This window comes from Schistocerca cancellata, chromosome 1 (assembly GCF_023864275.1).
Source record: "Schistocerca cancellata isolate TAMUIC-IGC-003103 chromosome 1, iqSchCanc2.1, whole genome shotgun sequence".
Classification (NCBI taxonomy): Eukaryota; Metazoa; Arthropoda; class Insecta; order Orthoptera; family Acrididae; genus Schistocerca; species Schistocerca cancellata.
Window position 1 is genome coordinate 899,028,236 of NC_064626.1, and position 24,956 is coordinate 899,053,191.

Below are 24,956 nucleotides of genomic sequence, written 5' to 3' on the forward strand. Positions count from 1 at the left end.
AGTGGCATGCTTCTGCACCTTTTTTAGGACCTGATTTCAGACTTAAAGAGTGAGCTGAGTGGCAGGTTTGAAGACCTCATTATATCGTTAATGACACCCATACCACAGTTCTATGCTAAAGAGATACATGATGCTATTTGTGGACTAGGAACAGATGAAGAATGTCTTATTGAAGTTCTCTGCACCCTCTCAAACCATGAGATTCTTACAGTTCGTCAGGCATATGAATTCAGTAAGTTCAACTGTAATTAATTATTCATAATTAATAACCAGTTTTGTAGAAACAAAACATTTTCAGTAATTATATAGAAAGAAGCAGATGTTTGGTAAGTAATTCTGAATAAAATCTTGAAAAATTGCTGTACTTGATTATCCACATGTGCTCTATGCTCATCCTCCTCTCTGCTTTTACTTTATTATTAGTTCTCTCAGTTAATGTAAGAGAAGAGTAACTGTATTCCAACATTTACAAAGTGCAACTACAGAGGCAATGCATGAAAAATGTGTGGTTATATATAACAACCATGGAAACAGAGTAAACAACTCTGACTACATAAACAAACACTATCTGAACATGCCTTGACTACATAATGTCTCGTAAACTTTGACAAATGGCACTTTGCAGCTAGATAATTTTTCACTATCACAAGATGATTTCCCCCCCCCCCCCCCCCCCAGTCAATGATATCATTGATTGATATGCTCACAATGCCCTGACTATGTAACCATTCACTTTGCATTGCTCGCAGTTGTTGCTTCTTGCAGCATCATCGGTTAACCTCGGCTGTGTGGCACTTGGGCTCAGGTGTGGGATGAGGTGTGCTGATGTAACTGTATTGACTTCCCATCACCTTGTCCCAGCTGGTGGATGTAGTGCCATAAGCGGGCTTTAGTCTGTCAATTGAAATTGTTGTCAGATTATCACCAATGTCCACCTTAAATTGTTTGTTGCTCCCTCTTGAGCACATTGTAGTGTCCCTCATAAGGTGGCTGTAATAGTTCGTACATGGTGTTGTGCCAAATGACTGTCGTTCTGTCGGTACCACAGAGCGCATTCGCCTTGTGTGTGACTGCAGTTTTTCCATATACCATCTCGTCTAGCATAGCTCCCACGTCCTCTTTTATAGCTGCACAGATGCCCAGCAGAATGATAGGTAGTGACTCAGTCCAATGTTGTGAAAATGTAAGAATGCCCTTACCTCTAGATGCAGTCATTCCCCAAACCCCCCCCCCCCCCCCCCCCCCCCTGCGGGTTCAGGGGTTAGAATAGGCCGCGGTATTCCTGCCTGTCGTAAGAGGTGACTACAAGGATACTCACATGTTTCAGTCTTATGTGATGGTCCCCTCTCGGGTTTGACCTCCATCTTTCTAAATTATTCCGAAGAGCGAGCCAATTGGGGAAGGGCGCCTTACATGGTGCACTGTATCCATCGTGCATTGAGACCTTTAGCCGGCTTTTTCGTCGTTGCAATGGTGTCCTGCTCGTTTCCCATCTCTTGGGCGAGGATATGTCCCTGGGTGCGATTATCACGCTGCACTCTGCAGTGTTGCTTTTAACTGCGATGACGACCTTGGACATTTTTGCGCCTAAGATCCAGCACGGTAGTCAGTCCGTTGTGGTGGGGCTGCCATGTACCCTGTTGGTTGTAGCCCCCTGACAACACAGGGATCGCTCTACTGATGCCTGCGCCGTGAACTCCCCACGTATGCCAAGGAGTAGATGCCCATCTCCCTGGGGCATCTGGACTCCCGGCAATGGCCATCCTGCCAGGTGGCTACTGCTGCGGCTGGGTGGCGCCCGTGGGGAGGTCCCTTGGTCGGAGTAGGTGGCATCAGGACGGATGACCCGCAATGAAGCGTGGTACATCATCTCTCGCTGGCGGCCAGCCACCAGCAGTCTCTAAGCGTTAGAGGGCTCATTTTAAAGCTAATGTTTATGACCCCAAATCGTTCCCATCCCTGGCCACACCATGGGAGGACCGAAAGGCAATGAATGACAGTGACTTGTATTCGCCCAGGTATCTCGTCTGTACCAGAGCTGATGGTGACTCGTTTCTATCCGTGAAGCCTCAGTTCTTTGTAGAGCATTTAGAGGACAAGTTTGGGGGCTGGAGGGCTTGTCCAAAATGCGCTCTGGGTCAGTTTTGATAAAAACGGCTTCCTCTGCCCAGTCACGCAGGTTACTTGCTTGTGACAAGTTGGGGGGACGTTAACGTTACCATCACCCCACATAAGAGTTTAAATATGGTCCAGGGTATTATTTTCCATCGGGACCTACTTTTGCAGTCTGATGACGAGCTGCGCACCAATTTAGAGCGCCGAGGTGTACATTTTGTCCGGCGTGTTCATCGGTGTCCGAGGGACAATCAGGTAGCTACCGGTGCCTTCATCTTGGCCTTCGAAGGTGATACATTACCAGAGGTGGTCAAGGTGATGGTCTACCAATGTGACGTCAAACCCTATATCCCTCCCCCAATGCGGTGCTTTAAGTGCTGGAAGTTCGGTCACATGTCCTCTCGTTGTACTTCTAGCCTCACATGTGGAGATTGTGGACACCCATATCATCCCAATACTCAATGTGCTCCACCTCCCGTCTGTGTCAACTGTGGAGAGCTTCATTCCCCTTGCTCGCCGGACTGCAGTATCTTACAGAAAGAACGCAAAATCATGGAATATAAGACCCTGGACCGACTGACCTACACTTAGGCTAAGCGGAAATTTGAATGGCTACATTCCGTGCACATGATGTCATCTTATGCCTCCACTGTCACTCCTGCTCCAGCTCCTTCAGCTGCAAGACATACAGTCAGCTCTGAGTCAGAGGACCTCACCTGCCCCCTTGAGGATGGGGGCCCCTTCTCTCGCTGTTGCTCCCACACCATCTACCTCGGGAGCAGCACCCACTAAACCACTGGGGACACCAGTCCCCACTTCTAAGCCAGAGAAGCGTAAGTCTTCTTCGGCTTCTCTCGCTCGGAAGGGATCCCTTGGGTCACTCCCTTCCCAGGTTCCTACCAGCGGCACAGCAGACACCAACCAGTGGCTGAAGAAGCCACAGGTCGCTGGTCAACGGGCTTCGCGATCCTCTTCGAGCCCGGAGACTGACTCCAATAAGCCCTCTCAACAACGGCAACCAAAGGAACAGCGAGAGAAAACGACTTTGAAGACCCGTAAGACCAAGACACCTGCGGTGGCACCTACTCCACCGCTACCTAAAAGCTCTGCGTCTGACGATGAGGTGGAGATCCTTGCGTCCGCTGAGGACCTCGCTCTCGCCGGTCCCTCAGACGCAATGGATAGCACTTGCACGGGTGCTCCATCGGAGGCAGTAGGTGACTCAGCGGCGTAATCTGCCTTCCCAGTCCCATCACGCCTTTCTCCGCCATGGACAATACAATCCTCCAGTGGAACTGCAGCGGTTTCTTCCACCATCTAGCTGAGCTCCGCCAACTTATCAGCCTTCACCCTTTCTTCTGCATTGCTCTTCAGGAAACTTGGTTTCCAGCAATGCGCACCCCCGCCCTCCGTGGCTATCAGGGTTATTATAAGAACCGAGCAGTTTATGAAAGGGTGTCTGGTGGCGTCTGCATCTATGTCCTTAACTCTCTTCACAGCGAGTCTGTCCCTCTACAAACAGCTTTAGAGGCTGTCGCTGTTAGGGTGTGGACACCGCAGCCTATTACCGTCTGCAGTGTTTACCTTCCACCGGATGGTGATGTCACGCTGCATGTCCTGGCTGCACTGATAGCCCAATTGCCGCCACCTTTCTTCCTGCTGGGCGATTTCAATGCCCATAACCCTCTGTGGGGTGGGTCAGTGGCGACAGGTCAAGGTGCCACCATTGAGCATTTATTGGCACAGCTTGATCTTTCATTTCTAAATGATGGTTCCTTCACACACTTCAGCGTGGCGCATGGCACGTACTCCGCCATCGACCTTTCGTTCTGTAGCCCTCGCCTCTTACCGTCTGTCCAATGGAGTGCGCATGACGACTTGTGTGGCAGTGACCACTTTCCGATCTTTCTGTCACTGTCACAGTGTTACTCTTCTGGGCGCCCCAGCAGATGGGCTATGAATAAGGCTGACTGGGACTTGTTTTCCTCCACTGCCGCTATTGAGCCTCTCTCTAGTGATGACATTGATGCGGTGGTTCAGTCGGTCACCACCGGCATCGTTACTGCCACCGAATCTGCCATTCCCCGTTCTTCTGGGTCCCCTTGGCAGAGGGCTGTGCCTTGGTGGTCACCTGAGATCGCTGAAGCGATTAAAGATCACCGGCGGGTGCTCCGTCACAAGCAACATCCCTCCAAAGACCACCTTATCGCCTTCAAACGGCTGCGTGCGCGGGCCCGCCTCCTTATCCGCCAAGGCAAGGAGTGCTGGGAGCGGTATGTGTCCACCATTGGCCTCCATGTCACTCCATCGCAGGTCTGGGCCAAGATTCGACGCATCTACGGCTATCGGACCCCTGTCAGCATCCCTGTGCTCTCACTGAATGGAGCAGTTTATACTGACACCGATGTCATTGCAAACCGCTTAGCAGAGCATTTTACTATGAGTTCCACTTCTGCGAATTACCCCCAGGCCTTCCGCTCCATTAAAGAGCGGATGGAACGTCAGAGCCTTTCTTTTCGCACCCACATTTCTGAATCCTACAATGCTCCATTCAGTGAGTGGGAATTTCACAGCGCCCTTGCCGCTTGCCCTGATACTGATCCTGGGCCAGATCGCATTCACTGTCAGATGCTGGAACACCTTTCAGTGGACTGCAAGCGGCGCCTCCACGACCTTTACAACCGTCTCTGGGTTGAGGGTGAGTTTCCGTCGCAATGGCGGGCAAGCATTGTCATCCCCGTTTTGAAACCGGGCAAGAGCCCTTTGGAGGTGGACAGCTACCACCCCATTAGCCTCACCAACGTTCTTTGCAAGCATCTCAAATGGATGGTGAGCCGGCACTTGAATTGGGTACTGGAGTCTCGGGGCCTTCTGGCTCTGTCTCAGGGTGGGTTCTGTAAAGGTCGCTCCGCCGCCGACAATCTGGTTAGCCTGGAGCCAGCCATCCGCAGTGCCTTTGCCCGTCGTCAGCACCTGGTCTCTGTCTTTTTCGACATGCGGAAGGTGTACAATACGACATGGCGTCATCACATCCTTTCTACGCTTCATGGATGGGGACTTCGGGGCCCTCTGCCGATCTTTATCCACAATTTTGTCGTATCGTACCTTCCGCGTGCTAGTCGCAGCCTCCCATAGTTCCTCCCACGTCCAGGAGAACGGGGTACCACAGGGCTCTGTCCTCAGTGTCTGCCTGTTTTTAATTGCAATCAACGGTCTCGCTGCAGTGTGGTGTGTGCCTCACCCTTGTCTTCGAAGACTCAGTCCCTCCGGAGACCTTCCGATGCCACTTTTATTCCATCCTGGCCACGTATCAGGGCTCTGGAGTTGTTTACACCGATGGCTCGATGGTTGCTGGTCGTGTCGGTTATGCTCTGACTCTAGGGGATCACTATGAACAACATTCATTGCCAGCTGGCTGCGGCGTTTTTACTGCTGAGCTGGTCGCCATTTTTCGTGCCCTAGAGTATATCCGCTCCTGCTCAGGTGAGTCCTTCGTCATCTGTAGCGATTCCCTGAGCAGTTTACGAGCTCTCGACCAGTGTTTCCCTCGTTCCCGTCTGGTGATGGCTATCCAGGAGTCCCTGCATACTCTTGCCTGTTGCAGCCACTCTGTGGGCTTCGTGTGGACCCCAGGCCATGTTGGGATACCCGGCAATGAGAATGTTGACCGCCTGGCGGAGGAGGCCACCAGTACACCATCTCTGGAAATTGGCCTCCCGGAGATAGATTTGCTAGCGTTCCTATGCAGCAAAATTCTCGATCTTTGGGGCACTGAATGGCGCGCCCTGCCTTCACGAAATAAACTTCGGGCCATCAAGGAGCCTACTGGTGTGTGGCACTCCTCCTTGCGGGTCTGTTGTCCTCTGCCGGCTGCGCATTGGGCACACATGGATGACACACGGCCACCTATTGCGACGTGAGGCCCCACCTTTGTCGCTGCGGCTCCGTTTTGACAGTGGTCCACATTTTATTGGAGTGTCCACTTTTAGCTGTGCTCAGGCAGTCATTCGCACTGCCTGACATGCTCCCTGCCCTTTTAACAGATGACTCTGCTACGGATGACTTAGTTTGAAGTTTTATTTGGGCAGGGGGTTTTTATCATTTAATCTGAGTGTTTGTTTTATTTTATTGTTTTGTGTTGATTCTGGCCTTTGGCCTACGGTTTTAAACTGAGTTTTTAATGTGTTCTCGGTGGTTGGCTTTTCCTTTTTTGTTCCTGTGGTCGGCCAACCACCGTCACACTCTGTGTGATTTTATTTCATTTTGTCTGATCTCTGTCAGAGTCTTTCTTGTCCCGTGTCGTCTGACGTCTTTCCTGTTGTTCGTTTTTATTCTCTTTGGGCGGTTTTAATTTTTTGGAAAAAGGGACCGATGACAGTCGCAGTCTGGTCCCTGTAATCCCCCAAACCAACCAACCAATCCCCATGTCCACTTGCTGCTGGGTGGTATGCTGTGGTTCTAATCCTCTTTGCTCCTAGAAGGCAAGTGAGGGCCTTGAACAGATGTGATTCGCATTGTCTACCTTGACCCATTGTTTCGTATAGGGAACACAGAAACAGTAGCTCCACCTGTGGCGCACACACACAAGTTTGTTTGACCAACTCAGTGGTTCCGTGGACTCCTGGGTGTGACCGCAATGCAGTGAAACAATAGCTTGCTGGCAGAAACCCTTTGCCACAAAAGAACACTCTCTTGATGTTGATACATCTCAGTATACTCAGGAGTGTGATGCTGGCCGCGGGAGATGCCAGAGCTGCAGACCAGTGGGTTCTGCCGAAATCTCTCGCAACTCTGCATCGGGCTGTTTTGCTGGTGCGAGGGCTTCATGACCGCCGCACTTATGACCTCTTGACTTCCTGATTGTCAGCTGCCATATTCTTCTCAACGTTGTCATGTACAATGTTGGTTGTGAACTGTCCAATGAAATGTAAATGGCCAAGCTGGTGGGGTGAGACTTTGTCAGGTGTTTGTTGAAATGCATACATTAGAGGTTTGTGGTCCATAACCAGGGTGAATTGTTGCCTCTCAAGCATGTACCGGAATTTCTTAGCAGCAGCATACACAGCATACTGCTCCCAGTCGTACTGAAAAGTTCTTGCTGAAAAATGCTAATGGTTGCCAGCACTGGTTCATCTGTTGCAACATGGCACTGGCTAACGTTACAGAGGCATCGACCATGAGTGAGAGAGGTACTTATGGAGCTGGGTGAGCCAGCAGTGTTGTGTCTGCAGTAGCAGATTTCAGTTTCGCAAAGCCTCTACCATTTCATCAATTCACTTCACTTCTGTTCTTCACGAGGTTTATGGTTCTCTCGTAGGTACTCATTTAATGGTGCCACCAATAAGGTATGGTTACAAACAAAGTGCCTATAAATGTTTGTGACACCCAGAAATCGATATAACTAATGTATTATCAGCAATGGGTAATTAAAAATCGCCTCAACCCCCACTTGTGGAGACAGTGTTCCCTGGGTGTTGATTGTTGGCCCAGGAACTGCACCTCTGGTGTGCCAAAAACTCACTTCACCGGTTTTATAAACAGTGTGCACGGAGATATTTGAAAAGCTGGTGCAAATACTCTAGGTGCTCTCTCTGATCAGGACATCACTAAAGCATCGTTGATATAGATGAAATAGAAATTAAGATCACGTATCACTTTGTCCATGAACTTTTGAAAAATTAGGGCAGTGTTGCATAGCCCAAATGCATCCTGGTAAATTCAAAAAGTCCAAATGGACTGTTTTGGGGATGTCCTCTGGTGCAGCTGGTATTTAATAGTAACCCAACACTAGATCTATAGTAGAGAAGATGCATATACCATATATATTGTATGCAAAGTCTTTGATGTGGGGCACAGAGTAGTGATCAGGAATAGCCCATTCGTTGAGCTGATAATTGCCACAGGGGTGCCATCCATTAGTTTTCTTTGGCACAACATGGAGAGGAAAAGACCAGCTGCTACTAGATAGTTCAGATTCCCTGTGCCAGCATGAAGGCAAACTCCTGTCTTGCTGCTTTACATTTATCCAGTTTCAAATAACGTGGTTGTGTGTGGATCAGTGGACGAGGAGCTGTTAATATGTGGTGCACGATATTGTTTTGTACTGGTGCGACCTTGAGTGACTCTCACATAATCTCTAGATATTGCCAAGGAGTGCAATACACGGTGAATCACCTGTCACTGTTCGTATTCCAACGCGGTCACTGTGATGAAATCGACACTAGCTGTTTAGGTTGGTTGTTGTGTCCAGAAGAAGGCGGTGCCAGAGATCTGGATGTAGTCCAAAGTGTGACACAGATGCACTACATCAGTGATTATGAATTACCATTCAAATCGATGTTGGTGGTCCAGGTTGTCTGTGACGATGCAAATGTTGCTGTGATGGCTTTGTGCATCCTTGGGCAGGCGTGACATCCAGGTGCTACTTATTGAGTCCTCAATGACTGCACTACTTCCCAAAGTGAGTAAACAGCATAACAGTGGTGACAGCATGTGATCACCAAGCTCTGCTGTGCACAGCAATTTCTCCTAGTCTCTTCATTTGTGACTGTGACAGACAAGCATTTGATAGGTACACTTTTAATTGTTGCATACTGTTGTGTGGCTGGTGGCACAGCTAGGATATCGCATACTTCGCTGGCCATCTCTTCATTTAGTGCTGCAACGGTGTAGCTGTACTTCATCTCGTCAGCGGTGACATGCATCATCACAAACTCTCGCTCCAGTTGAGCAAACCAAGGCATTGGACTTTGTTACCAAAAGGGAGATGGTTCCACAGATATGCAGCTGACTGCTGGGATTGCTTACATCTTACTTGTGGCTGCTGATTTTGACATGAGTATAGTGTAGACTCCTCTGTAAGTTGTGTGAGAAATATGTGACATGGGTGACATTGTTGTTAAGAGTGTAAATCACTGCACAGAAGGTTTATGCATAAGCTGCAGCCAATGCGGTTGTTTAACACATTAGGTGGCAAGATCACATTGGGGTCACCAATAAATGTTGGATATTTGATGAGATTTATTCCAACATTTATGAAGCACAGCTACAGAGGCAATGCATGAAATATCTCTGGTTACACATAGTGACCAAAAGTGAAAAGAAAGAATAAACAACACTGTGACCACAAAACATTTCATAAACTTCTTTGACAAGCTGCACTTCACAGAAAGATAATTTTCAATTATCGCTACACTTGTTTATAGTGTCTGATACAAATTCTACTAGCACCATGAACTCTTCATTGCTGGTCAGTTAGCACAATTACAGGGACTTTCAGATTTGACACTTAAATTAGTTAAAAATTACTTAAACTGGCCCCCCTACAGAGTTAACAAACATCTTGTTTCAAATTAAAGAATGACTTCTTACTGGGACGCATTGTCCAGATAGTTTTGGAATGGAACACTCCAAAGTTTGCATTTCACTTAAAACAGAAACTGTATCAAGGAAGCAGGTCAAAATGCAAAATTTCCAAGTTGTCATTCTGTGTTACACCCAGTTTGGGGACATAACACTGAAATAAAAATTAATATCTTATCATTGGTTACTTCTCAAACAAGTATTAATATACAAGAGTACTTGTCAAACAAAAAGTTACTCTAACTTCGCCAGTGCCTGTAATAACTATGGGAAAAGAAAGATGGAAAATACATAATGTGTGTAAATAGGAATACTTTATTCTGCTTATGCAGATGAAACCTGCTGGTTTCAAATACCTACTCTGGCACATAGATGTCTTGGCCTGGAAGGTTGACTGTGGATTAATTATTATGCTAGTAGACAAACAGAAAAGGTTGAATATTTCATATTCCACAGCATATGTCTTGTAAGTAACATAAATATACAAAATATGAAGCATCACAACCTCCACTCCAAAAACGGTCAACACAGAACAAGGCATGCTACTTAGATAACTTAATCTGTGACAATCAACTATTTTCAGTCTACTTGAAGCAACTGAAGACTGCACAGGATGATATAAGCTGTGCTACGGTCTCATTGTTTGGTCTCATTGTTTGGTCTCATTGTTTGGTCTCATTGTTTGGTCTCATTGTTTGGTCTCATTGTTTGGTCTCATTGTTTGGTCTCATTGTTTGGTCTCATTGTTTGGTCTCATTGTTTGTTTGGTCTCATTGTTTGTTTGGTCTCATTGTTTGTTTGGTCTCATTGTTTGTTTGGTCTCATTGTTTGTTTGGTCTCATTGTTTGTTTGGTCTCATTGTTTGTTTGGTCTCATTGTTTGTTTGGTCTCATTGTTTGTTTGGTCTCATTGTTTGTTTGGTCTCATTGTTTGTTTGGTCTCATTGTTTGTTTGGTCTCATTGTTTGTTTGGTCTCATTGTTTGTTTGGTCTCATTGTTTGTTTGGTCTCATTGTTTGTTTGGTCTCATTGTTTGTTTGGTCTCATTGTTTGTTTGGTCTCATTGTTTGTTTGGTCTCATTGTTTGTTTGGTCTCATTGTTTGTTTGGTCTCATTGTTTGTTTGGTCTCATTGTTTGTTTGGTCTCATTGTTTGTTTGGTCTCATTGTTTGTTTGGTCTCATTGTTTGTTTGGTCTCATTGTTTGTTTGGTCTCATTGTTTGTTTGGTCTCATTGTTTGTTTGGTCTCATTGTTTGTTTGGTCTCATTGTTTGTTTGGTCTCATTGTTTGTTTGGTCTCATTGTTTGTTTGGTCTCATTGTTTGTTTGGTCTCATTGTTTGTTTGGTCTCATTGTTTGTTTGGTCTCATTGTTTGTTTGGTACAGGTAGACTGTGTACTGCTGCTTGACTGAAAGCACATTCTGCTGTAGCCAATGAAAAATATCGTACACAGAGCTGTTACTGGGCCTCATTCGACAAAAATGGAGTGAAAAAGTTATACCTGTGGTTCACAGTAAATAAGTGTGATAGTGATGTCACAGATGAGCATGTGTATATCTCTCCTCTTCAGTATCATACATAGGTTTGTTTGCACTGGAAAGTTTGCCAGGATATGGATGGCAAGAAACTGTGGTGGTGGTGGTGGTGGTGGTGGTGGTGGTGGTGGTGGTGGTGGTGAATGGGAGGAGGAGGAGGAGTAGGAGGGGGGGGGGGGTTGGGAGGGCTAGTTGACAGCTGGGAGAGGCAGTGGGTGCATAGGGTTGGAAAGAGACACATAGCCACTGGAGCGGATATGTTTGAGTAGCACAGAAAGATAATGACAGGGATGTGTGGATTGGGAAGAGATGACAGGACAGATGGAGACTGTTGAGTAAAAGGAGTGAGTGTAGGGGGTTAGCAGAAATTGAGGCAAAGAGTATTACAGAGGTGAATAATGTGTTAAAAGGTTAACTCCCATCTGTGTAGTTCAGAAAAGCTGGTCCTGGATGGAACCATTTGAATGGCACAGCTTGTGAAGCAGCAGTTGAACTCCAGCATGTTGTGATTGGCAGTGTGTTCTGCCCCTGGGTGGTCAACTCTATTCCTGGCCACAGTTTGGCAGTAGCCATTACTCTGGTGTACGTCTAGTTGGTCATTCCCACATAAAGTGCTGTGGAGGGATTGCAGCTAAACTGGTATATTACCTGTGTTTTCACAGGTGGCCCTGTCTCTGATGTGATACAACAAGCCTGTGCCAGACTAGAGTAGGGACCACAATTGTACGGAACTTTCAGTCCTATCCAAAAGCTTCACTGTGCGCCTCACACTAAAGCTCAGTGATGCTGGACATACCAAAGACGTACTCTCCTTCTGATCCCTAGAGTGGAAACACTTCTTTGCTACCAATCCCTCCAACTGAAAGCAACCTAATCCCAACAATGAACCTTGAATCTCCAGATTCATACTACCATCCTACCATGACCCTCCAACCTAACCATGCCCTTGTCACATTTGAAGAAGTCCTTACATCCAACTTCACTTCACCATACTTCCCTATGTCCCTTCCCAAGAACACAGACCTCTTAACAGAAAAACAGCTGTTTGTGACTTGGAGAGCTCTTGGTTTAATCGTCCTCCCTTCAGACAAAGGTTCAACTATTCTCTTGAATTGTAGTGACCACCTGATTGAAAGTTTCTACAGACTGTCTGATCCCTTCACCTGCACACTCTGTGATAGTGATCCCATCTCAGAAATCCTACATAACCTCCAATCTATACTCAAATCCTAGGCCCTTCTCAGAATCTCTTCCCTGAATCTGTATCCTTCCTCACTCCATAGACCTCTTGCACAACCACATTCTACATGCTTCCTGAAATCTATAAATCCAACAGTCCTGGATGTCCCATTGCAGATGGTTGCTGTGCTCCCAGTGCATGTTGACAAAGCACCTCCAGCCAATGGCCCATAGCCTAGCAGCTCAAATTTAACTTACAAACCATTTATTTCACCGAGTCTAGAGCATCCCCACTCAATTTCCTCTTGGATCCCACCTCATCTTTGTTGATGCCAACTCCTTATACATAAACATCCTTCATGCCCGTGGCCTTTCTGCTATCATGCGCTACCTCTCCCAACATCCTTCAAACTCTAAACCCACTACTACATTCTTTATACACCTTGCCAATTATATCTTCATGTACAACTACTCCTTTGAGGGAAAGGTATATAAACAAGTCTGCAGAACAGCTACTGCGACTATGGGACATCTAGAGGAAATCTTCAGTCTCCCAAATTTTGAAATCTCTTGTCTGTCTCATGTTTATTGAGGAAATTTTCATGTTCTGGACACAGGGCCAGGACACTCTATCCTCATTCCTATTCAGCCTAAACACCTTCTCCCCCATCCACTTTATCTAGTCCTTCTCATCACAACGTGCTGCCACCTTGGACGTCAACTTCTGCCACCCTAATGTCTTTATCCATATCAAGCCCACTAACTGACAGTAGCTGCATTTTGACAGCTCTCTCTCCTTCCACACAAAAATGTTATTCCTGTTTAGCCAGGCTACTGGTAGACTGTGTATCTGCAGTGATTAACATTTCCTTTGAGGGAATGTCCAGTACACTGGTCTCATAAAGACCTTCACCAGGGCCTTGATACATAAACATGCTTCGAAATGTACGTCCTATCCTGATCCTTCCCACTTCTTGGGCAGTGTTATTCTGCCACCCACCCAACCTACACAGCATATTGGTCCATCCCTACGCCACTCCCACTCCCAACCCATTGCCACACAGCACATGGTCATACCCCCGGGAAGAAGCTGATGCATATCCTGTGCTACTCCCCACCCACATCCTACTCTAGTTTCATCACAGACTTATCATAACACATCAGAGACAGGTCCACCTGTGAAAGCAGCCATGCTATTCATCAGATTTGCTGCAATTTCTGCACAGCATTTTGTCTTTGTTGTGGTCTTCAGTCCTGAGACTGGTTTGATGCAGCTCTCCATGCTACTCTATCCTGTGCAAGCTTCATCATCTCCCAGTACTTACTGCAACCTACATCCTTCTGAATCTGCTTAGTGTATTCATCTCTTGGTCTCCCTCTACGATTTTTACCCTCCACGCTGCCCTCCAATGCTAAATTTGTGATCCCTTGATGCCTCAGAACATACCATACCAACCGGTCTCTTCTTCTTGTCAAGTTGTGCCATAAAGTCTTCTCCTCCCCTATTCTATTCAATACCTCCTCATTAGTTATGTGATCTACCCATCTAATCTTCAGCATTCTTCTGTAGCACCACATTTCAAAAGCATTCTCTTCTTGTCCAAACTATTTATCGTCATGTTTCACTTCCATACATGGCTACACCCCATACAAATACTTTCAGAAACGACTTCCTCACACTTAAATCTATACTCGATGTTAACAAATTCCTCTTCTTCAGAAACGCTTTCCTTGCCATTGCCAGTCTAAATTTTATATCCTCTCTACTTCAACCATCATCAGTTATTTTGCTCCCCAAATAGCAAAACTCCTTTACTACTTTAAGTGTCTCATTTCCTAACCTCATTCCCTCAGCATCACCCGACTTAATTAGACTACATTCCATTATTCTCGTTTTGCTTTTGTTGATGTTTATCACAGCATTTTAAGTGGGCATTACTGACAACCACTTGTCCACCAGAATGAATGGCTACTGCCCAACTGCAGCAGAGAAGAGATTTGACCACTCAGTGGCAGAACATGCACCCACTCCCCCCACCTAACAGTCACCTGTCACCCAGTCCCCATTCATGCTTTCATGTCATTGTGCACCACATGAACTAACTGGCTCTGGTGCCCGCATGTCACAGTCATAGCCCAGGTACCTGCCACCTCTCCTTGCCGTACACCTCCTGCTTCCCTCTGAGCCACCAGCCATCTCTCCAAACCCCTTCTCTCCTTTCTCCCTCCACCCATCCCACTCCACCCTGCCCCACCTGACAGTCCTGAACTGCAGCCCACCTGCCAAATTTCTATGCAGGCAGTGTGTGTTCAGTAGCACACTGTAGCTGCATAGGTAGAAATTTTCATTCTTTGTGTGCTTGGCAATGTTTCACTATTTACACTGTTTGTTGAGTAATCTTTTTACTCCAAAATTGAGTCTTTATCTTTGTTGCTTTGCTAGTACAGTAATTCATTTATGGAAAACTTCAAATTTTAAAAATATTGAAAGCCACTGTGTTTATTCGGGCTTGGTGATGGTACAATTCAGATGACAAGAGGTCACAGGCAGCACCTAATAAATATTCACCAAAGGGTAGGACAGGCCATAAGGGTAACTCGGTGTCTAATTGTACCAAGTGAATTGTGTTAAAAGTGCTGGTAGCAGAGTAGGTGACAGTGATTCAGTGCTCAATAATGTGTGTAGAAAGCTTACATGCCACAATCAAAGAGTTAATAGTGGTGGTGTGCTGAAACTGTAGCCACCATGTTACTGTGTGGTTCCATAGTAAATTGAGAGATGGGTTAGTAGCATAATTATATGAACTGGAAAATAGTGATAATGAAAGAAAATTCTGATTTTATGCTTGTATTCAGTTACTGAAAAATCTGTAACCCCATTTCTGGGCATATCATTAAAAAGTCTGTTTTATTTTCAGTGTACAGGACTTCTCTTGAACAAGATTTGGCCAGTGACACTTCGGGACACTTCAAACGTCTCATGAGATCTCTCTGTGTGGTATGTTTAAAAAGTTGTAACTAATAGTATTAGTCCACAAAAGAATGTTTTATGTATGAAAAAGTGCCACAAAATATGGTAATAGCAAAAGTATAACCATTCTCTACAAATTATCAGTTTATTTGCATCCACTGCAACACTCAGTGTATTTCTGCCAGAGGCAGGCAGCATTAATCAGTTTGTATTGTATATTTAATAAATTAATGGGCAAAAGCATAATTGATATAAAGCCAGAGATTCCAAGAATAAGCCTACAGCAGATTCTGTGAAAGAAAATGCTATTTTTGTGTGTGTGTGTGTGCGCGTGTGTGTGTGCGTGCGTGCGTGCGTGTGTGCGTGCGCGCTCCCCAAGAGGAACTAATTGTTCTGAAAGCCAAGATAACACTGTCACTCTAACTTTTATTAGTTCTGTCAGCAGTACTAAACATTCTGCATCCTAAATGTAAATACTGGATAGCAATTTTGTCTCTAAAGTGGTGAGTTGATGCTAATGCAGTGAACATAAAATTTTATGTTGTCCAAAGGAAAAGGAAAATTTTATTTTAATAAGTAGACAATGATGTTTATTATTGTCACTGAAAATAATCATTTAATTCTAATTTTTGTTCAAAAATTACAATTAAACGATTATGTGGCTATTAAAGGGATTTTTCTTCATCTTTCTTAAGACCATATGTCTCTTTTTAATACATATATATTTGCAATTTCTACAGGGGAATCGTGACGAGAATTACTCAGTTGATCAGGCTGCTGCTGCCAGAGATGCTCAGGCTTTGCTCAGGGCAGGTAAGAATATTTTTATCCACTTTTGTAGTTAAAAGGCATAAAAAGCTTTGCTTTGTCATGACAGGTATTTTTCAGTCACTAGAAGTTTCTTTTTCATAGAAGATATCTATTCTCTTCTCCAAAGTATGTATTCTCATCATCATACTTGTCCCAGTCCCACTCCCACTCCCACTGTCTCTTCTGCTCACTTAATATCAGTGAATGTTTATTTTGGCATCATATATAGTATGGAGGTAAAGATAATGTACTTTCTCAAGATAATCACATGAATGAATGAAAAGGCTGTGTGTGTGTGTGTGTGTGTGTGTGTGTGTGTGTGTGTGTGTGTGTGTGTGTGTGTGGTGTGTTAACATGGTGTAGAGACAGTACCTTTGTCTGTGCCAAATTTACATGTACTTGTCATTGTGGTTTTTCTGACTGCTTTATTTTTTATCAGCTTTGGAGGTCTCGATTTGGAAAGACTGACTGTAGTCAGTCTGTCTGCCCCAGTAGTGCCAGCTCTGTCCTCCTTTTTCTGAAAGGAGATTATGGCCATTTGCAACGTTTTTGGTGGTGAATTTACCCTCACAGAATTTTGTGATCTCCTTCCACATGATGGGCCAGTGCAGGCTTCCATCATTCTGGAAGTTCAGGTCACACACATCTCCATCGTTGTTTAGCTGCCAGCTGATGGAATGGCATGAAGGGTCTGTCTTCCACACTCAGTCCCCCAATTCGCTGTTGTCGGATGCTGGAATTTCTTCACCTTCATCCGCCCACTTCTGACTTGTGGTCTTTCATTGCATCTATGTTGGAATCTGTTGTTGCCACTTCTGTGGACAGCCTTTCAACTGACTGCAGATGTCAGCTATGACCTTGTCAAGAGTCAGCATTAGTGGCAGCTTCCAGTTCATCGGTTCCACTGTCAATACCATGATGAGTCAGAGGTTCTGCACTTTCTTCCCTCATCTTCTGTTGCCAGCTGACATCCCTGAGTGCATGAGCAGTGCGGACATCCTTCATCAGTTCAGAGGACTACACTAACAAAAAGGCACACATTCTGTTGAGATTCAAATTTTACTGCTATGTAATAGATATCACCGTGCATGTTTTCAAGTAAATTGTTGACAGTTCTGTTATTCACCGTCCGGTGAGTTATGATTAAAGTTGTCCTGTAATTACATGTTGTGTGTGTATTATCAATGTTCATTCCACAGTTTGTGCTCCATGTTATGTTACAGGCAAACACAACATTTTTGATTAGATGAAAACTTAAATTCATGAAATGAAAAGTGGGGATGTAAGTTCATTAACTTGACAAGTATGGCATACATGACTGGCACCCAGGGTTAAAACATAAAGGCTGTTGTGTGATAATTAAGACACATGGAGAATAAAATTAAAGGCACTGCTACTGGGAGTATATATCTGGAGTCGTGCTGCAACATGGAGTGTCCGATGAAGGTAAAATGTTCTCTGCCATAGAAATTGCATAGAAAGTAAGGCTAGTGGCAGACAGAAAAGTAAAAGCAGGCTTCATTTGGTTCACCAGTGCCACCGAGCTAAAGCAAAATGCACACCACGTCAGGTACAGCTTAAACTTAAATCAATCTATGCAACAAAGAGACCTGTTCACAAAGCAGTGGTGCTCAAACACCTGATTCACAAAATGCAACATAGCAGTGAAGTGACCCATCAGCTTACTGAATTCTTAGAGATGCTGAGGACAAGTTACAAGCAATAGATGCCAAAATAAGCAGTAATTTATTGTCTGTAATGCTGCTTCACAGTTTTCCAGGTAGCTACAATTACTTCAGATGTGCTATTGAATCCTGTGATAATCTACCAGATGTTACAATGCTTAAAGTAAAAATCTTGGAAGAACACAAAATGAGAGTGCGCAATGTTTTAACAACCATGTCAACATTTTGTGAAGAACCCAATAAGTTCTGAGTGTGACAGTGACAAATTAGAACAAAAATCAAAATAAAAAAGGAAAAACTTGGCATACAAATGCAGCTTTTGTAACAAGAAGGGATACAAAGATGCAAGTGCTTTTTCAGGAAACTAAGTGTAATAGGTGCCAAAAAAGTGGATAAAGCTCATTGCTATTTCTCTATGAATGAGCCTAAAAAAACTAAACTCTGTCCGAACAGGCCATGAAGGTCCAATGGTACCGACCGGCCACTGCGTTATCCTCAGCCCACAGGTGTGATGCGGATACAAAGAGGCATGTGGGCAGCTCACCACTCTCCCGGCCGTATGTCATTTTATGAGACCAGAGGTGCTACCTTCCAATCAAGTAGCACCTTAGTTTGCCTCACAAGGACTGAGTGCACTCTGCTTGCTAACAGTGCTTGGCAGACCTGATGGTCATCCATCCAAGTTCTAGCCCACGTTGGTTATCTGACGGGAACAGGTGTTACCAATGCGGCAAGGCCATTGGCGTCTGAGTGAGCCTGCTTCATGGTTTTGTGACTCCATGTTATGGTGCGTGGGTAGTGGTTGCCCATCACATATGTGCAAAGATCCAAAAGTATTCACATATGAGAGAAGCATAAGGGAGTTTAATGCTTGCAGACAATAGTATTATGTAAGTAACAGCTAAAAGTGATGTACACATCACAACTGCAGACAGTCACTCCATAATGCTGGAAACTACTTTCTACATGCCAAAGCTCAGTCAATCTCATTTCAATAGTAAAAGTTATGGACAACTACCATACAGTGACATTTATGCAGTAATTATACTTATGGTAAAGTCAAAGTGATCACAAACAGATTTGGTAATTCGTTTTACTTACAAGAAAAAAGTCCAACTGCATGCATCGGTGCCAAGCTGAAAGTTACTAAAAGTGATACACAATTATAGCATACTCAGTTAGTCAATCTGAACTCATGAGATATGAGCAAAATCCATATGTGACAGGTTTGAAATTGAGTTATGTTGATCTCACTAGATGCAGTGTCTTATCACATCCACTCCCTTCATTAGATGAGAAGGGAACTCAGACGGACTTGTGACATAACTGCACTCTGATGTCTGGGGGCCATTGCGAGAAATATCTCAAGGTAGTGCAAAATTTTTTGTGATGCTTATAGCAACCATAGCAGATAGTGCCATGTCTGTTTCCTTTGATGTTAAGGAGAAGTTGTTGACAAATTTGTTGAATTCAAAAGCCTAGTTGAAAATCACTTGTCATAAAATTAGATACTTTGTCACACAACAGTAAAGAGTACTGCAATGAAAGAATGGACTCCTTCTCGGAATGGTAGGAATACAGTGGTATCTAACAGTCCAGACATTGCAGCAGAGTAGTGGTGTCAAATAAAAAACCATGTGTTGGTGAAGTAGCTCACTGCATGCTTCTGCAGTCAGGACTACTGCCATCATTTTGGACCAAAGCCATCAACAAAGCTAACTACGTTCAAAATCGTGTAACCAAAGAAGTGTCTGAAAGGTGGCTGAAGAGGAAGCCTTACTTATCTCGTCTTTGTACTTTGGGTCAAAAGGTTATCCTGGACAAACTGCCAAATAAAAGGAAAGTTGCATGAGGATATAACCAGTGGCCTGGAGTGGACTTTGTAGAAACACTTGCCTGGTCCAAGAATAGTCATTTAGACTACTCACGGCTTTGTTAAATTAAACATGTGTATCTTACAACTGAATATCACCACATTTCTCAATGGTGACATTTACACACAAATATTTATTGAATAGCTTTACTTGGCCAAACTCTTACTAAAGATGAAAGATGTGGAGAAAGACAGTCACATAGTGAAGAAGGCAAATGACATGCTGCAGACATTGAAATATAGTGATAAAGTGTGTGAATTTAGCAAAGCCATTTATGTGCTATGCCAAGCTGACTGACAGCGGTATGCAGAGTTAAATGCAACCCTAACATCAGCTGGTTTTCATCCAAGAAGTTCAGATCCCTATATCTTAAGAGGCACTATATTAAAACATCCAATCTTCTTACTTATTTAAGTAGGTAACATTTAATTGCATAAGCAGACCGAGAAAGGACAAAAAATAAAGGATGAGTTACCTGCCAGATCTTACGGCAAGAACTTTGGTGCCATTAAAGAAAAGCAATCTTTCGACAAAATTATATTACATAGAACTGGCTATATCAGGAGTTTCACACCTATTACATTGGCGACTGGGAGCAAGTTGGAGCAACAGCTATGAGTGCAGGACATGCTAATTGTCATCCATTCACTGGACTGGTTGGATCATTATTGTACATCGCCATGGGTACTCGATCTGACATTTTCTATGTAGTCAATAAGCAAAGCTGTTGCAATTCAGCCATGATTTTATTCATTGGCAAATGGTTAAGTGAATCCTTTGATATCTCAAAGGAACCATGAATAAAAAACTGGCCTACATCAAGAGTAAGGAAGGAATTTTTGGATTTGCAGATGCTGGTAGGAAGTAGCATTCAGTCTACAGCTTCATCTTTCCCAGATCAGCAATCTCATGGTGTTAATGTAAGTAGAGTGCCACAACTCTTTGCTCAGCTGAAGCAGATTACATGAGCTTCACCAAAGCAGCAAAGGAAATGATCCAACTGTCAGCATTAATGGAGGACTTGGGTTTATGAAAACTGTCACATCACAGTGTTTGGTGACAGCTGGAAAATTAGCACATAAGTTTTTCACTCAAAGCTAAAACACATTAACATCAAACAGCACTTCATACTTCAAGCCCTACAGTGTATCTGCTGATACTGAAATATCAGTCAACAGAAGATATGATGGCCGATGTACTGACAAAGGTTCTTCTGCCCAAAAGCACTAGAAATGTGTTGGACTTCAGTCCTAGAATCATGAACTTAAAACTCGATTCTTAATTTATAGTTGTCTGCAAAAAATTGGGGGTGTGTGAAGAGTCAAATTTTACTGCCATATCATTGGTGTCTGTTGTTGTTGTTGTTGTTGTTGTTGTCTTCAGTCCCGAGACTGGTTTGATGCAGCTCTCCATGCTACCCTATCCTGTGCAAGTTTCATCATCTCCCAGTACCTACTGCAACCTACATCCTTCAGAATCTGCCTAGTGTATTCATCTCTTGGTCTCCCTCTACGATTTTTACCCTCCACCCTACCCTCCAATGCTAAATTTGTAATCCCTTGATGCCTCAGAACATGTCCTACCAACCGAGCCCTTCTTCTCGTCAAGTCGTGCCACAAACTCATCTTCTCCCCAATTCTATTCAATACCTCCTCATTAGTTATGTGATCTACCCATCTAATCTTCAGCATTCTTCTGTAGCACCACATTTAGAAAGCTTCTATTCTCTTCTTGTCCAAACTGTTTATCGTCCATGTTTCACTTCCATACATGGCTACACTCCATACAAATACTTTCAGAAACGACTTCCTGACACTTAAATCTATACTCGATGTTAACAAATTTCTCTTCTTCAGAAATGCTATCCTTGCCATAGCCAGTTTACATTTTATATCCTCTCTACTCCGATCATAATCATTTATATTGCTTCCCAAATAGCAAAACTCATTTGCTACTAGGTGTCTCATTTCCTAACCTAATTCCCTCAGCATCACCCAGCTTAATTCGACTACATTCCATTATCCTCGTTTTGCTTTTGTTGATGTTCATCTTATATCCTCCTTTCAAGGCACTGTCCATTCTGTTCAACTGCTCTTCCAAGTCCTTTGCTATCTCTGACAGAATTACAATGTCATCAGCGAACCTCAACGTTTTTATTTCTTCTCCATGGACTTTAATACCTACTCCGAATTTTTCTATTGTTTCCTTTACTGCTTGCTCAATATACAGATTGAATAGCATCGGGGAGAGGCTACAACCCTGTCTTACTCCCTTCTCAACAACTGCTTCCCTTTCATGCCCCTCGACTCTTATAACTGCCATCTGGTTTCTGTACAAATTGCAAATAGCCTTTCGCACCCTGTATTTTACCCCTGCCACCTTCAGAATTTGAAAGAGAGTATTCCAGTCAACATTGTCAAAAGCTTTCTCTAAATCTACAAATGCTAGAAAAGTAGGTTTGCCTTTCCTTAATCTTTCTTCTGAGATAAGTCATAGGGTCAGTATTGCGTCACGTGTTCCAACATTCCTACAGAATCCAAACTGATCTTCCCCGAGGTCGGCTTCTACCAGTTTTTCCATTCGTCTGTAAAGAATTCGCGTGAGTATTTTGCAGCTGTGACTTATTAAAGTGATAGTTCGGTAATTTTCACTTCTGTCAACACCTGGTTTCTTTGGGATTGGAATTATTATATTCTTCTTGAAGTCTGAGGGTACTTTGCCTGTCTCAAACATTTTGCTCACCAGATGGTAGAGTTTTGTCAGGACTGCCTCTCCCAAGGCCGTCAGTAGTTCTAATGGAATGTTGTATACTCCCGGGGCCTTGTTTCAGCTCAGGTCTTTCAGTGCTCTGTCAAACTCTTCACGCAGTATCGTATCTCCCATTTCATCTTCATCTACATTCTCTTCCATTTCTATAATATTGTCGTCAAGTACATCGCCCTTGTATAGACCCTCTATATACTCCTTCCACCTTTCTGCTTTCCCTTCTTTGGTTAGGACTGGGTTTCCATCAGAGCTCTTGATGTTCATACAAGTGGTTCTCTTTTCTCCAAAGGTCTCTTTAATTTTCCTGTAGGCAGTATCTGTCTTACCCCTAGTGAGATAAGCCTCTACGGCCTTACATTTGTCCTCTAGCCATCCCTGCTTAGCCATTTTACACTTCCTGTCAATCTCATTTTTGGGGCATTTGTATTTCTTTTTGCCTGCTTCAATTACTGCGTGTTTATGTTTCCTCCTTTCATCAATTAAATTCAATATTTCTTCTGTTACCCAAGGATTTCTACTAGCCCTCATCTTTTTTACCTACTTGATCCTCTGCTGCCTTCACTACTTCATCCCTCAGAGCTACACATTCTTCTACTGTACTTCTTTCCCCCACTGCTGTCAATTGTTCCCTTATGCTCTCCCTGAAACTCTGTACAACCTCTGGTTTAGTCAGTTTTCCAGGTCCCATCTCCTTAAATTCCCACATTTTTGCAGTTTCTTAAATTTTAATCTGCAGTTGGTGTCTATAGATGTCATTATGTACACGTTTTCATGTCAGTTGTTTGTAGTTGCGTGTTATTCTCCATGCAGTGAGTTTTGAATGAAGTTGTTCCATAATAGTGTCTCATGCTTGTATTGTTAAACTAAATTTGAACATATTCAATTGATGTATATAGGGGGGTTTGTTCCAACTTGAGACAACTAAATAGCTTAAATTTTAAATAGTGCATTGTATGAAGAAAAAAAATGTGCTAGGTGAAAAGTTATTAGTAAAGGGGACATCTGTCTGTGCTAAAACTGGGCACATGGATGGAGTCAACTTTGTGTTTTCAGATTGGAACCCCCATTTTTATTGCATATTCAGATTCTATGCCCAAAAGTACATATGGTTTAGTTAAACTTGTTTTCCATTTGTGGCAGATGGCACTGTAATCAACAAATATGAAGTGTGCCTATTTTAGCAGTTAAGAACCAACACATTTGGTTTGAAATTTCGTTTATGGTGTAAATCTAAATCTTTGTGTTTTAATGGGTGATATCTATGTTTGAAATTTACTTTAGTGTTGCAGAGTTGATTGTGTGGACGTAATAGTTTCCTCTCCCATCACAGTGCTTGGTATCGATGAGTCCCCTTGCCTCTCACCAGTGGGATGCCAGATTTTGGTGAGCATGTGAGGGTTTGCACGATGTGGGTATCCATAGTAGGTGTGTCTGCCACTACCAGTTCTTGGACATTTTACCTTATTGCAGTGCTCATGGTTTGTTTTTTGCCAGTAGCTGTGTAGCAACCAGCATGAGAATTACAGTGGTTGGACAGAAACACACACCGAAATCAGTCACCCTGCTGGCACCTAAAGCAAGCGTTCGGATGGTTTGGGGAGAATTGACCCCCGAAGGGAACAGAAAATGAAGTGAAGTAGCTTATTTGCCAGTAATGTCTGGCTAACCATATTATTTGTACTGTAAAATCACATTTGCAACACTCGAGTAACTTTCCAGTATCAGTGTTAGACTGTTAGAACACAAAGGTTTAGATTTACATAGTAAACAAAATGTAGAACCAAACGCACTGCAAAAAGTCATTCTTGGGATTTGTCAATTAGGGTGCCATCTCCCATGAACTGAAAAGAATGGTTTGAGTAAACTATATGTAACTTTTGGTGTATAATCCTAATATGCAATAGAAATTGGGGGTTCCCATTTAAAAACACAAAGCTGACCACACCCATGAAGGAGGGGTGGTTAGGACGTGGACAGTTTTAGCATGCACAAATGTTCCCTTCACTAATATTATCTTTTCACCTAGAACATTTTTTTCACACATCATTTTTAGTATATTTAGTTGTCTCAAATTAAAGCAAACACCCTATACAAATAGGACATTGTAGTTGGGCTTTCCATGCCCTTTAAGTGCATCCTTCTCTCCTAGGCAGTATCTGGAAGGCACCTGTACTATGGCAGAGTAGTTAGCATACACTACCCCTACCGCCACCCACCTTCGGCAGTTGCCACTGTCTGACAGCCTAGTTTTCTAGATACATCAAACAGAATTCACGCACACAACATGGAATTATTTAACCCGTTACATTTTTTGTTTTTTATCATTTAGTGTGATGTTTCGAGATTTTGTGTATATCATTTCCCGTTGTACACAACTGAAGAAACAAAATGTTTTTAAAAACAGCTATTGTTTTACATTTCTCTCTCTTGGAGAGATGGCATGACATTTGTAAGGCTACACATGCAAGGTGAATAGCTGTTTGTACAAAAACTCTAATAAATATGTAGGGGGTACTGTTAATATTTTGCTTGTGGACACCTATGGACTCTTGTTTTTATTTACACACAAAATGTAGTTTTATCATTTGAATCAGAAATAATAAAATAGACAAATAAGTCTATGAATACAGGTTACAATGTCATTAAATATAAACAATTT

General features: G+C 43.6%; 1 protein-coding gene across 3 annotated transcripts in view; it reads left to right on the forward strand.

Moving 5' to 3' along the window:
• The window catches only part of LOC126190808 (annexin B9-like), a 140,599-nt gene that overhangs the window by 100,145 nt on the left and 15,498 nt on the right, over window positions 1–24,956 (forward strand). For all 3 annotated transcript variants that reach the window (XM_049931388.1, XM_049931379.1, XM_049931371.1), the window contains exons 5-7: window positions 28–232; window positions 15,110–15,189; window positions 15,903–15,975. In XM_049931388.1, coding sequence (XP_049787345.1) covers window positions 28–232; window positions 15,110–15,189; window positions 15,903–15,975 — 358 coding nt within the window. The remainder of the gene's footprint in view (window positions 1–27; window positions 233–15,109; window positions 15,190–15,902; window positions 15,976–24,956) is intronic.